Source organism: Perissodus microlepis, chromosome 3 (genome assembly GCF_051167445.1).
Source record: "Perissodus microlepis isolate ML-2025 ecotype Zambia chromosome 3, ASM5116744v1, whole genome shotgun sequence".
Classification (NCBI taxonomy): Eukaryota; Metazoa; Chordata; class Actinopteri; order Cichliformes; family Cichlidae; genus Perissodus; species Perissodus microlepis.
Window position 1 is genome coordinate 11,429,118 of NC_140463.1, and position 15,477 is coordinate 11,444,594.

Here is a 15,477-nt window from a genome sequence, read left to right on the forward strand (position 1 = left end):
ACTATCAAGTGTGCCATATCAGTGGACTGACAAAAATAATTACTTACTTCAAATATGCTGCTTACTGTCTTTGACATTTGACTTAATTTTTTTCTTAATGACGTGAAGTACATCTGTTTTTTTTTCTTGATTGCCAAGACATCAGAGGGCATGTTTGAAAAGCCAAAAATCTCAGATTTTGATAGCACAAAGAGTTACTTCTCATCATCTGTGGTGACTTTGACCTCAGTTTAACGTCAAAGTCCTGCTGCTGCTTGAATTGTCTAAAACTCTGATGACAGTTGTAGATTAGAGTGGCTGTGGCTCAGGAGGTAGAGCAGGAGTGTGAGTGTGAATAAATATGACATAAAGCACTGCTGACTGAGACATGTATGAAGTGATTTGACTGCTCAGGTAGAAAAGTACTACATAAGAGCTAGTCTGTTTAGATTGAATAAGGAGCTCATGGTAAATGGAAGTTGATGGTTTTCTCAGAGACGTTTTAATATCAGCACCAGATCATTTTGGAAAGACTCCACAGACCTTTGTCTTCTTATTGTTTAGGGCTTTCATGTTTAATTGACTTCCTGCAGGTTCCACAGAAACATGCCCCGGTGATGCGTGGGGGGAGGGAGGTGGGGGGTTTAAAGCAAACTTTATTTAATGAACAATTAAACCACATATTCACTTTAAAACAAAAACATTCCATAACGATGAACTACTACTGTATTATATGTGTTGATATTGCATTATACCATATTGTACACATGTAAACCACTCTGAAAATCTTTATTCTTATTTATGTTGCTTATGGTCGCTGTTTGGTTTCCAACAGTTAAATCTCACCTGCAGCCTCCGACACAAGGACGACAGCAAACAGCAGAGTCGAGCAGAGTCGAGCAAATAAAAAAATCCTGCTTGCTGATATTATCCATGAATAACTGGACCGGAGATTCAAATCTGCGTGAGATCAGATTCAAGGTTTGAAACATGTCACGTGTGTCCTTCAGTCGCTCAGCTAGAATAAACTCTTTCAGTTTCCCTGCGCCTGAATTATCACAAAACAGTCCCTCTTTTTTTTTTTCTTTTGTAAAAACTTTGTCCTCGATCTCAATGGAGCACGAATGAATTCTTGGGAAAAGGGAGCTGCCGTTAAACCGCCAGTGGGCAGACAACACCCAGAACACGAGCGTTTTCTCTGCCAGTTGTTTTCATGTAAACGAGAACATGAAGTGAAAAAATATTAAAGTGTGCAAAGATCGAAAGACTTTTGTTTGATTTCCCCTCTGATCGAACCAAATGGGAAGTTTCTTTCATCCCACACAGCTAATGATGTCCCTTATAAATATACAGACACCGATTCTCCTTCAGCTCCTCTTGTTGATCTGAGCTGTCTCTGTGAGAAACCCTTACACTACATCAGAGCTGCTCTTACACTTTCACTTTATTTAGTTACCACATTATCTACTCCTTTATAAATTATTGTGCTGCGTTTCACAGAACAAGTACGTTCATAGACACAGGAAAAACCTACAACCCTCATAAGTCTTTGGTCACAGTGAGCCGACTGCAGCTGGTCCAGAACCCCATATAGATCCTCTACCTAATCGCACAAGTCAAGGTGTGAAACTGGGTGTGGGTCCCAATCAGCCAGAGTTTCGGGTGTGTTCATTGTGAAACCTGGCCCCACCTTATCATGTGACTTCCTGAGGTCAGATGGCCCTGGATGTGAGTGGGCATTAAGGCATCTGGCAGGGATCTCAAAACTGAATTATAGATGGCAGACAGTTGGTGTCGTAAGCCACCGCCTCTGTTCAAAGATGGTCGCTCACAGTGGACAAAATGTGAACATTGGCATCCTCGAAAGAGTGACCTTTGTCCTTTAGATGCAGATGAACTGCTGAGTCTTGTCCCGTGGAGGTGGCTCTTCTATGTTGTGTCATGCGTTTATGAAGTGGCTGTTTGGTCTCTCCAATGTAGAGCTCTGGGCATTCCTCACTGCAATGTACAGCGTACACCACGTTGTTAAGTTTGTGTTTAGGAGTTTTTTCTTTAGGACGGACAAGCTTTTGTCTGAGTGTGTTGCTGGGTCTGAACTACACTGGGATGTCGTGCTTGGAGAAGACTCTCCTGAGTTTTTCGGAGACACCTACTACATATGGGATGACAATGATGTTGTATTTATCTTTCTGATCCTCCCCAGCTGGTGTCTGATCCACTTTTCTGTGACTCATCTGATCTTTTTTTTATTAAATATACAGCACCTTGGTCAACAGTTGTTTTAAAAGTGTTATATAAATAAACATGAGCTGCTACTTATGTTGTGCTTTTCTACTCAAAGCCTCATTCACCTAGTCACATATATGTAAATATGTTGATCAAACCATCAACTTTTCGGTTGGTTGACAACGTTCTCTACCTGTTATTCTATCTCAACCTGCTCTACAGCCTCCCAAAAGCCACCAAACAGGAAAGTTGCACTTTTAAATACAACATACATCATAATCACATGCCAGATATAAAATGATCCCCAAAATACAAAAAATAAAACAAACACACAAAAACAACCTAAACACCTACAGTGTTCACTCTAAGTCAAAGAATAAATATTAGATTTATGTCATACTTTATCACACCTAACACAATAGTGTACAATGATGATGCAGGTCTGATTAGAAACAGTTTATTCCCAGGCCAGGGATTGCAAAAAAAAAAAAAAAAAACCTCTTAAAAACGCACGCAATAAAATGTTATCAATATATCAAATATACTAAAATCTCCCCAGAATAAACAAACCCAGTTCTAAAACTAATAAAAACACAACTTTCTATATGCACTAAAATCCCCTGATGTAATTGTCCCACTACCCCGGATGAATGTTCGTAATGGGTGCACAAGCAGGGCAGAAATTCCTTCTCCAGAGCGGAGTCTTCGCCAGCCTAGTCCCAGACAGACGAGGAGGAGCGTCCGGTTCCCCTCTCATCCCTTCACTGCGCCCAGCCCAGCTCGCATTCTGCACTGGAGTCCATCACGCAATGCCACCACGGCTGTCCTCGCATCAGCGCCCTGTAAATAAACAAAAAGGGGCCAGAACAATCGTCCCGGAAGCGGCCTTGGCTTATAGCCATGGCGACCCTCTCCCAACATGGCTGCACCGGGTCAACAACAGTGGAGACCCTTCTTACAAATGCAGGTAGAGGTATACCTTTGCCCGCTGCTAATCACACGCATTGTCTCCTACCGTCGCCGTTCTTGCTGTCGGGGTCGCCACGTCTAGCTCAGCGGTCCTTCTCCAGATAAAGCGACGCACCCCCACAACCAGGCAGCGGGTCCCTCTTTTTCCACCTGGCCTTCATGTATTCCTCCTCATATCTGGGGCCTCTCCTCCTCCTGTGCTCAGCTAGCTTATGTGGTGGCAGATTTCTTTTCTCATGTGTTAATCACATATTTAATTATATCACATTAGTTATAGTAATATCACTTTGTCCCTTTACTATAGTAAGAGCACTCCTGTCACTAGTTTGCATGCATGTGGAAAGTTAACACAGTGAGGCCATTGTAATGGGAGACGTTAAACAAATAGTGGGACTCCTTCCCCTTATCAGGGATGTAAATCCTTAGGTGACGGCCAAGCAGAAAACAAGGTCATAATTCTCTCTGTGAGGGAGAAGGTATAGCCCCCCGTGAGAGGGGCCAACATGTGTGTTTGTGGAATGTTCTTTGTCTGTGTGTCTGTATATAAGATGTAAGGCGGCGGCCACAATTCAGAGATGGTCCTGGTGTTTCACTGGGATGCTCTCTCCACATTGCGTGGACATGCGTCTAAATTAGAAAATATATTCCTTTTTTTTTTTTATTTTACAGTTCGTTAAGTTTTTTTTTTTTTTTTAAACATTTAGGATGTTAAACCACTTCAAATCATGTGTTGCAGGTTACTGATAAATTTTCCACAACACTTCCTTTTAATAGGTCTTTAGACAGCTGATAGGCCACCTCTGGACACACCATGCCTCAGCAGGTGATCCCTATCAGCTAATTTGTCCCATGCCCAGCTAACCCACAGTGGATTAAAACAATGTAAAATAACACACTATAAACATGCTATACAAACAGAATAAAATCATGCAAATAAAACTACACTTATAAATAAACACAAAAAATCAGAATAAAACCAATATAAAAGAGTTTCCACTGTGACAGATACACACAATACTTAGAGCAGACTATCAGACAATTTACACAACTCTGTTTTACATGAACTGGTTAGAAGGCAGAACTGATTAAAAGAAAAGAGGAAATGCTGAAAGACTTACCAAGGATCAGTGCTACTACTACAATCTGATCTTAGAGGGAAAATTAACTGTTTATAAAGAAAAGTGAAAACAAGGGACTTTCCAAATGATTTGAGAGTGAGTCACTCCATTCTGTGGAGTTCACCTGTTTTTGTGTGGAAAAATTTGGATAAATCAAATGAAGGCGTGTTAAAGTTTTAGGGTTGCACATTTTTGAATCAACGGCATCTGTAAGAGCTGCACTTCACTACCAAGTAACTGTACTCTTTCAGTACATCATATAGTTCTTTCATGTGGTCTGTGAAACAGCAAGAGGTAATGAGGCAAACATCGCCCTCCTAACATGCACGTGGATGTGGTGTTGTTTGTTACCAGTGATGATGTGAGTGCTGAGTGGACTGACACTAATACTACCTAACGTGAAACTTTCTTTTATCACATTTGGAGAATTTAAATCCTATACAAATCTTTCCCCCCAATTTTTGTACAGTCTTCATAAAGATGAACCTCTTGTTTTCCTAAATCTGACGGTGGTAAAGGAGATAAAACAGCACAAACTAAATCAGGCTCGGCCCTTTGTTTCTGTTGCAGTTTAGCAGGCCCAGACACATGTTGGGAGTTCTGCTGTTGTCAAAGAGTGACATGAAATTTAGCTTTTCTTTTCTTTTGTTCTTTTCTTTTTTCCTATTCTACAAATCAACAGGAAACAGGAGTACAAAACAAAAACAGGACTAAATAATGATTCTAAATTAGCTGTAGGTCTGTGTCTGTCTGAGCTCTGAGGTAGTCTGGTAAGCTGTCCAGGGTGCATCTCTCACCCTATGACAGTTAGATTAAAGGCTGGCTGGAAAATGCCAGACAAACATCAATATAGATGAATAGATATTATTTGGTTTGGTGCTCGAATATGCCCTGCATTATCCATCAAGCAGTGCTTCAGCACCACCAGCTTCCCTACAAATTATCTTAAAATCAGCCTGTCTTTAAACAACTCAAGCTATCTTTAGCAAAATGGTAACATACAAAGAACCGGAGTTTTGAAAACAATGCAAAAAGCACCCTGCACCCACTGTCACACCAAACACAGAGAGTTGCAGCAGTGGACATATATAGTGATGCTTTCTCCATTCCAGCATCCCTCAGACATGTACAGCATTTACTTCCAAAGATGTGCAGTTAGCATTTTGTAGGACTGTGAGCGAGCATGTCTGCAGTGGGAGATAACACCTCCGTCTTTGGGTACTGTCCAGTTGGAAACAAGGGCGCAGATTTATACTTTGGGCGGCTGTAGCTCAAGAGGTAGTGCAGGTCACTTACTGAATAGAAGTTGGTGGTTCAACCCCAGTCTACATCCTAAATAACCTTTGGGTAGGATATTAACCCCAAGTTGCTCTCTGATGCATCCATTGGAGTATGAATGTTTGTGAATATTAGACAGAAAGCACTTAATCATAGAAAAAAGTGTTTGTATAAATGGGTTAATGATGCATATTATATATGTATAAATTAAATAAAATTCCCCACTCGCCCCTGCGGTGGATTAATTGTGTTTTCTAAAGTTAAAAAATAGTCCCAACTTAATAGCTGTCACCTAGCTGTTCTTCCCCCTTTTTTAAGAAGGGGGATTTTTTGCAACTAGTTACAAAAAACTTGGAAAGAGGAACTAACAGAGACATGTGAAATGAGACACTACATGGCACTCGTGTTTCACAACCACATCCTGCTGAGCTAACATGACTCTTTGAATTATCATTTGACTTTTGAAATGACTCTTTATGTGATTTGGTGCTACAAAAAGACAAATGAACTTTAACTGAATACAGAGTATATCAAACTTTATATCATACTTTTTAGATGGCTAACCATAAGCAGGTATCGTGTGCTTCTGTTTCTGTTACGTGTCATCTCAGAGGCTAAAAAGTCTGTGGACCACAGAGGCTGCAGGAGCTACAATATAAGATCGACTGATGTCTCTGGTGGAAATGTTTTTACTCTCGCTACATACGAGAAGAGTAGCAATGAGAATTGTGGATGCACAAACTAAGAAATCACAATTGCACCCACACAGGGTATGATTGCAGCTTGATAACCAAGCAAGCTATCATTAACTTAGCATTTCACTCCCTTAAAGGGAATTTGGTCAAACCACTCCATCACTGAATGTTGGAGGTTATAGCTCAATGAAGTCCCATCAAAACATCAGTTATTTGATCCTGAGGCTACCAAATCCAACACCTTCACTCCTTGGTTCAGTGTAACAGACACCAGGAATGAGTCTGAATTTCTACACCAAATATAAAAGAACTCAGAGTGAAACCCACCATGTGTTGTTGGTCCCAGCTAGTTTAAGAGGAGCTCTGTCAGCAGCTACAGAGCTCCAAGGGACAAAGTGCCTGCTGTAACTTTGTCTTTGCATTTCTCCACATGAGTCTCATATTTGAGTTCTGCTCTGAGTTCAGAAATAACAAAATTAAATAAGAGAATTATTCAATAATTAAAATATTCAGGTCATAGGATCTGAAATATATGGAAACCAAGCGAAGTGCCTAACGCCTAGTTTCCACTGTTAGCTAGTCAACTCGGCTCGACTTGCTTTAAGAGAAATTATGACTTTGTGTCATTTGATGGGTACTCAGTTGTAGCTGTAAATGGCCAAAACCAAGCACAGTCGAGTTATGTCGAGTCGAGTTGGTACTAGTGGGATACAGGCTTATGTGCCTGAACTAAAGTGCCTATGAGTACAACTCCTGCAACAATTTGCCCCCCACCCCCTCCCAAATCTACCCAACAACAACAACCAAAGCAAAGACCAATCAGGTAATCAAAATAAAAACGAAGCAAACAAACAAACACACAAACAAAAAGATTTCTGATTTTACCCAACACCAAAAAAGGCAAAATACCAAATTGCTTCCCTATAACACGCAGCATGATTTAATATTCTACACCGACAATCAGTGTATGCCTACTACTTGACCCAAAAGTATATAAAATGTAAAAACATGAAACAAAAACGAAACAGAACAACAACCATAATGCAGATTAGGGATTATTTAATATAAAGTGAAACCAAAATCAACCAAAATCATCTGGACTAAAAGTGATCTGTGATTCCAATCAGTGTTCCTAAACTACCACAAAAACAAAGTGTTCAGCAGTCGGTAAGAACTGGACGGATTCAGAAGCCATATTCAAAACCAGTTACAAATCAGGAACATGGACAGTACGAGTTTTCAACAAAAATAGACAACAGTCCCTCTAGTCCATCCAGCTGAACATTATTGTCCAGACAGATAACATTTTTTACATATTCACACAGCCTAAGTCATTGGTGTGAGGAGGGAACTGACTAAACCAACAATCCCATCAAAACCAATGAGGTGTTCCCAAACATGCAACTTTACCCACATTTTACAGATGAGAAGACAAAACCGCCGAGGAAAGCAAGGTCAGCAGTCTTGTGGCTGTCATAATATCTCCTTCTATAATCCACAGTGATTTTTCATTTTTCCAAACTCACACTGTCACATGTTGTGTTGTATAAACACTCGTGTGTATATATATTAGGGGTGCAACGATACACAAAATTCACGGTTCGGTTCGGTTCGATACTTTGGTGTCACGGTTCGATATTTTTTCAATACAAAAAAAAATGTTCACGCTTTTTTAATTTGTCATTTATTAAAATTATAAATATATATTTTAAATCAAAAGTACAGTTTTTAAATTTAATGTTGCTGAAACAACAAAGTAATAAAAAAATAAATCTATCTGATCGAGAAATCACTCATCTTTGGAAAAGAGAGTTTATTACAGAGAAATGTCTCTTTCCAAAATAAAAGCTATACTATACGCTTCTTCTGGGCTATATTCTCAGCAGCATATTAAACATATCAGGTCCCCATGAGGAGAATCATGTGCTAACGGCTGTCTAAATGGCTCGGGTAAAGTTTGTAACATGTGTGCTTGTTGTTTTTGTCTGCTTCCACTTGTCTTTGCACTAGGATGATGTCGGCGTAAATGTGCAGTCATATTCGTTGTGTCCCCACTAGTGCTGTCAGCGTTAATCTCGTTAAAATGACATCAACGCCATAACGCGGCAAATCTCCGTTAACGAGCTACCGCGGATCGCCCCGTGCGTGGGGCTGGACGGCCAACACGTTAACGAGCTAACTGCGCTATCGCACTAGTTCCCACCAATTAAGCATTGCGTGGCACATCCGACATACTGTTTTACTTTTGTCCATGACGCGCTTACCTTCAGGGTCATACGTCACATGAAAACCAAAATAGTTCCAAACACCAGATCTGAATGAGGGTGGGGGAGGTTCAATTTGCCATGCTGCAAGGAGAGCTTAACTTCTGTCTCGCTAGCTTGCCCTGCGCTCAGTGAATCTGCGTTCGACTACTCCGCCTAGGCTGCACTGTCGAGCGCAGATCCACTGAGCGCTCAACACAGACAGCATCGTCAGAAGAAAAGTTGATAAAATAAATTAAAAATGTTGTATTGTTCGATACATATGCGTACCGAACCGAAAGCACTGTATCGAACGGTTCAATATCGATACGAGTATCGTTGCACCCCTAATATATATATATATATATATATATATATATATATATATATATATATATATATATATATATAATACATACAGCAATATAATACAGTTTCACTTGGTTTGAGAAAACCATATTAAAATACTGAAGATGGACTCAAACTGTAGGTCATAAAGCTGCAATCAGATATTACAAAGATGTTTGAGAGAAATGTGAAATACGTTTAAATTTTAGATGTTTTAAATCTGCAGCTGAATGTTCCCCATCTTTAATGTTCGTCTGTCCTCAGATCATTTTTGTTTTCTTGTTTTCATTAAAAAAACAAACAAAAAAAAACTGAGGTTGGTTTGAACACTGACTGGTTTCTTTAAATTTTCTGTAGCTAAAAAACAAAAGCAACAACGAGAAGCACAACAGGAACATACAGACCAACGGCCAGTCCAAAAGAACCACTTACACTTCGTCCTACTGGTAGGACTGCCCGACCTGCAGGTGAGAAACAGGTGTGAGGTGTCAGCTGTCAGGTAGGCGATGAGTGAAGAACTAAAAAGAATCCAACAACCAGGAAGCAGATTCAACTTTGAACACGGACACACTGAACTCTCATAACTCACCTTTAGAATTAATAACTCTCAGGTCAACAGTTATGGTGGTGGTGTAAGGGCTGAGGTCTTTTTTCTGGGTAACACTACATTCATATTTTCCAGCATCATTAATCGTCACATCCTTCAGAATCAAAGACACGTCTCCATCCTTCATCTGTCTGTCCTGCAGATCCACCCGGTTCTTAAAAGATGGATTCTGATCTGCGGGATCAAATCGCCCATCTCGATACAGATACACATTTTTATTTTGTAGGTCAGGTTTGGTCCAAGCTACAGCTCTGAGGGAACCTTTATCTCTTAGAGCTTGACATGGTAGAATGACGTTCTGTCCAGACAAAACTGTAAAGATTTCCTGGTCTGGAAGAGGAAACAACACAGAGCAAAGTGAGAGAGTAAGGATCAGAAAAGACACTAAAAAAAAAGTTTTTTCTTATTGATGTTGAGGACACTGTGGGTCAAAAGAGGAGCCTCAGAAACCAGCACACTTGGGAAGTATTTAGTGGACACTACCAAGTGTGACATATCAGTGGAATCATAAAAAGAATTACTTACTTCAGACATGCTACTTACTGTCTTTGACATTTGACTTAATTTTTTTCTTAATGATGTGAAGTACATCTGTTTGTTTTTTTTCTTGATTGCCAAGACATCAGGGGGCATGTTTGAATTCTCATCATCTGTGGTGACTTTGACCTCAGTTTAACGTCAAAGTCCTGCTGCTGCTTGAATTGTCTAAAACTCTGATGACAGTTGTAGATTAGAGTGGCTGTGGCTCAGGAGGTAGAGCAGGAGTGTGAGTGTGAATAAATATGACATAAAGCACTGCTGACTGAGACATGTATGAAGTGATTTGACTGCTCAGGTAGAAAAGTACTACATAAGAGCTAGTCTGTTTAGATTGAATAAGGAGCTCGTGGTAAATGGAAGTTGATGGTTTTCTCAGAGACGTTTTAATATCAGCACCAGATCATTTTGGAAAGACTCCACAGACCTTTGTCTTCTTATTGTTTAGGACTTTCATGTTTAATTGACTTCCTGCAGGTTCCACAAAAACATTCCGTAATGATGAACTACTACTGTATTATATGTGTTGATATTGCATTATACCATATTGTACACATGCAAACTCTGAAACTCTTTATTCTTCTTTATGTTGCTTATGGTGGCTGTTTGGTTTCCAACAGTTAAATCTCACCTGCAGACACGGACACAAGGACGACAGCAAACAGCAGAGTCGAGCAAAGACACACACATGTTCCTGCAGCCATGTCCGCGCTGTAGTCCGATGATCTTCGTTTGTTTAAAATCCCGCCTGCTGATATTATCCGTGAATAACTGGACCAGGGTCTAAAACTTGACTGCCTTAGTTCAAATTCAAAGCGAGTGTGAAACGCGTATCTCTTTCAGCCGCTCATCTTGAATAAACGCTTTCGATTTTCCTGCGCCTGAATTATCACAAAAAAGTACCTCTTATCTGTTTTTTTTTTCATCTAAAACTTCGCCCTCGAGCTCCATATGAAGCCTGGGGAAAACAAACAGGAGCAGCCGTTAAACTGCCAGTGGGCAGACAATACCCAGAACACGCCCAGTTTTTTTTTTCCTGCCAGTTTTTTTCATATAAACGAGAACATGAAGTGAGAACATGACAAACTGTGCAAAAACAGGAAAGACTTTTGTTAATTTCCCTCTTATCGAACTAAAGTGAAGTTCCTTTCAGATTGCAGCTTTAAGGTTTAAAGGTGAAAACATACACATACTGATTCTCCTTCAGCTCCTCTCATATCTCTGAACTGTCTTACTGAGAAATACTCACATTACATCAGAGCTGCTCTTACACTTTATTTTAGTTACCACATTAATCATCCCTCAGTTATGTGCTGCTTTTGACAGAATAGGTACGTTTATGGACACAGCAAAAGTCTACCACCCTTTGGTCAAATGAACTGCTTCTTAGTTTGCACATTTTTTACTCTAACTGAGAACTACACCCCATCACACAAGCACTTTCTCTAACATTCACACAGACTCGAATTCAGATCGATGCATCAGAAGCAACTCAGCGTTCACCATCTTACCTTCCTTAAATATGCAAACTGCAGGAGCCGGAGATCAAACACGGATCCAGTTGGTTAACAACCTGCTCTACAGCCTCCCAAAAGCCACCAAACAGGAGAGCTACACTAGAAAACACAACATACTCCATAATCACATGCCAGATATAAATTGATCCAAAACATAAACAAAACAGCCTAAACACCTACAGTGTTCACTCTGGGCTTAAAGTCAAAGAATAAATATTAGATTTATGTCATACTTTATCACATCTAATCCAATATTGTCTCAAGTTACAACACAGCACGACCTATCTTTGTTTAGAAACTTCAGTCAGCATATAATACAAACACAGAAGACTCAGAGCAGACTCTCAGACAACTTACACAACTCTTACATGAGCTGTGGTTAGAAGGCAGAACTGATGAAAGATAAAAATAAATAAAGAGGAAATGCTCAGAGACTTAACAAGTATCAGTGCTACTACATTCTGATCTCAGAGGGGACTTTGATGTTTTGTAACGAAAAGTGAAAATAAGGGACTTTCCGAATGACTTGAGCCTGTTCTGTGGTTCACCTGTTTTTGTGTGGAATAAATCCAATGAAGGAGAAAGAAAGAGTATTAATGTTTTAGGGTCACACATTTCTGAGTCAATAACATCAGTGAGAGCTGAAGTAACTGTACTCTTTCAGTGCATCATACAGTGCTTTTATGTGGTCTATCTGTGAGACAAGCGCAGCAGCAAATGAGTCAAATACTGCCTAACATGCACGTGAATGCGGTGTTGTTGTTAGCAGGGATGATGTGGCGTGTTTACTGAGTGGGCTGACACTAAAACTACCTAACACAAAAACATGAAACTTTTTTTTTACCATGTTTAAAATGTTTATCTAATTCTTGGAGCGATTTAAATTCTACAAATATGCATCACCACTTTTTGTGAAGTCTTAATGAAGATGAAACTGTTCGCTTCCTCAATTCGATGGTGGTGAAGGAGTTAAAAAGTCTTGAAAGCACAAACAAAATCAGTCTGACCGATCATGCACACAGCATGTATGAACATGTTGGAGCTCTGTTGTTAGCCAAAGAGTGACAGAAAGGTTTGTTTTTCTTTTTGTTTTCTGTTCTATAAGTCAACAGGACAAAGTCCAGTCAGACAGGGTATATTTTGATATTTGGACCTGCATGGGTTTTTCTCCTACAAAACAATAACATGCTGGATTAGAGAATGAAATGCCTGTAGGTGTGGTACCCTGAATGTTTGAACTGTCAACAACTCTCGGCTCAAACTCTCTGTTTGTGACCCCCCCCCCCTCTCACTTTTTTTTCTTGCTTTTGTTGTGAATAGTTTGTATCACAGAGCAAAAAGCATTTGCTCCCACCTGATGTGGTGTTAGGGTGATATTTAGTTTGGTCAGTAGGTGGCAGTGGCGGCTCAGAAAAATGAGAGACTGGCAAAGTAATCCCTTACAAAAGTAACACAGGACAGTTATTGTAATTGTCAGTAACAAAGAACTGCTGTTTTGCTGTGTTTCAGGTGAAAGCAGTATACGAGCACTGCATAGGTTAATGTAAAGTTAACACTTATTTAAAGTAATATTTTTTGAGTGTAATTCCTGTTAATGTGACATTAATGTGTCCAAATAAGAGAGTTAGTTCAGCTTATCTGTGGATGAACCTAGCAACATGGGTGTCCTAGAATCCTACATTAGACTTTGCAAAGTGTTGTACCATCAAAAATACAACAGAGAAAAATATTTGCTGGTTTAAGTTAAAATTATCAGAAATGTTTTGGTAAACCAGCTGGTACATCTTATGTTGTGTATTGTTTACTGTCTTTTACTCTGTTCTCTAAAGGCTGATTACAAATAATCCTATGCAAAAGTAACGCAGGCCAGTTATTGTGATGGAAGCCATCAGTAACACAGAACTGCTGAGAGCAACAAACCTCAATGTGCACCTGAATGAACCTTGTCTTCCTTCAGTGTGTAACATCATCTGGTGAGCCACCAGCCGAGAGTATATTTCCTGCTCTGGACAAAAATCTAGAACGTGTTGAATTAACATCTTCCAAAGATGGAACAACTACAAGATGACATCATAACAGCATTGTGGACCCTTGGGAAACCCAAACTCACAAAGGTGTGCCAGCATCTTAAGTGCAGCGAACCAACAGTGGTGGGTTTTAAAGGACAGTCCCGACGTGCTCTGATTCGGCTGGCAGAAAGTGCTCTGGACGAGATTGAAGAAGCAGAGGAATCTGAAGTGTTTCTGCTGTTTGTATAGGATCTCCAGGCATTCATACAGTCATTACAAGAACATCCTGTGACTGAAGCGGAGCTACTTCAAACTTCTAACAGATATCAAGGACTGCTCTGCTGTAGAGTTTTCAGCTGTCCATGGTGGAGTCTATAATGAGAGCAATCAAGGCGTTAAGGAGAATTTACAGCTCAGCGTAGGTAACACGACGACAGTGGGAGAGTTTTTTAGTGGCAATGTAGGCAGTGACAGCAATATGTGGCACAACCACCCTGTGGCCTGGAGAAGAGAAAAGTGCTAACATGTGAAGAGCCAGAGTGTTGAAAACAATGCAAAAAGCTCAGTGCAGCCACTGACTGTGTTTTGGCACAACTTTGTATACAGTATTTACTTTCAATGATGTGCAGTTAGCATTTTGTAAGACTGCAAGGGAACATATCTGCAGTGGATGACAGCACCCCTTCAGTTGCTGTGCGAATGGAACAGCAGTACAGAAATGTGCACTTGGGGTGGCTGTAGCTCAGGAGGTAGAGCAGGTCACTTACTGATTGGAAGATTGATGGTTGAACCCCAGTCTGCATGTCAAATATCTCTGGTCATGATATTAACCTCAAGTTGCTCTCTGATGCATGCACTGGAGTATGAATTTATGAATATTAGACAGAAAGCACTTAGGCATAGACAAAACTGCTTGTATAAATGGGTGAATGATGTATATTACATGAAGTGCTTTGAGTGCTGCAGGAGAGCAGAAACACATTTTACAAGAATCAGATTATTTACTATTTTACACATTTGTGGACCATAAATTAGACGTTATACTTTTTTGAAATCCAGCTGAAGGATGCTGCCTGCAGGGATGCATGTGTAGTTGGTGGAGTGTATGGTATGACCAGACTGTGGGTGAGTGCTTCATATTGTAAAGTAAGGACCTTACAATAATGCAGAGAAAACTCCAACAGTCAGAATCACCATTTGGTGATACTATCCCACTAAACTTTTAAATACTCTGGGAACCACAATTAGGCCCACAGTCTGAGAGCGCAGTAACACACAAAGAGCTGAAGTGAAACTGAGTGTTAAAATAAATTAAAATTCCCCACTGCAGCCACCGTCTGTGTTTTTCATCCTGTTTTTTTTTTTTTTAATTAAAATTTTTATTGTGGTTTTTCTTTTCCACTGGTGAATCCACTGTTGCTTTCTTACCTTGACCCGGACCACTTGTCAAACGATCAGCATTCGACAGGTTCATAGGTCATCATCTTCCAGTGACACACGAGCACGACTGTGGGTGAAAGCCCCTCTTCACTCGCTGTCCGGACGGAAACCTGTGCACATGTTACTCTATTTATTAAAACCTTCTCCATGTAAAGTTGTTTCCTCTGTGAAGCACGTTGCAACATTGGCTTTGGAAAGATAAAAAGACTCAAATGTGTTAAAGTGAAGGTTGTAGTAATCTAACCTAGTTTGGATGAAGTGGATAAACAGGATGAGATATATGACTGCAGTTGTTTACCTTGGTATTAATGTTATAGATATTCATACATGCTTATATTATCTGCATGAAAGAACACTAAAGCAACATGGACGTCCACTTAGAGAGAAAATGACAGAGCAGGGAATATTCTGACTATTTGATTTCAGCCTTGGACTCAAATCTTAAACAATCTTAAAGTGTCTCAGTGCAGATTATTCATTGCACATTAGTCTGACTAATCTCTCACTATAA

General features: G+C 40.0%; 1 protein-coding gene across 1 annotated transcript; it reads right to left on the minus strand.

The window, feature by feature from the left end:
* Nucleotides 1-7,307: 7,307 nt before the first annotated feature.
* Nucleotides 7,308-15,477, minus strand: LOC146389900 (myelin-oligodendrocyte glycoprotein-like). The gene is made up of 3 exons (XM_084913829.1): nucleotides 10,632-15,477; nucleotides 9,446-9,793; nucleotides 7,308-9,317 (listed from the first exon to the last, which is right to left on the minus strand). Exons 1-3 carry the CDS (start codon nucleotides 10,702-10,704, stop codon nucleotides 9,214-9,216), a joined length of 525 nt encoding a protein of 174 aa, XP_084769955.1. The 5' UTR covers nucleotides 10,705-15,477; the 3' UTR covers nucleotides 7,308-9,213.

What these genes read in the sequence shown, in the direction of transcription:
- LOC146389900 (XM_084913829.1), bottom strand. Translation starts at nt 10,704, where the DNA reads ATGGCTGCAGGAACATGTGTGTGTCTTTGCTCGACTCTGCTGTTTGCT. An exon ending in CCTTGTGTCCGTGTCTGCAG is followed by an intron (nt 9,794 to 10,631) that starts GTGAGATTTAAC and finishes TTCCTCTTCCAG; the next exon opens with ACCAGGAAATCTTTACAGTT. An exon ending in GAGAGTTATTAATTCTAAAG is followed by an intron (nt 9,318 to 9,445) that starts GTGAGTTATGAG and finishes TCTCACCTGCAG; the next exon opens with GTCGGGCAGTCCTACCAGTA.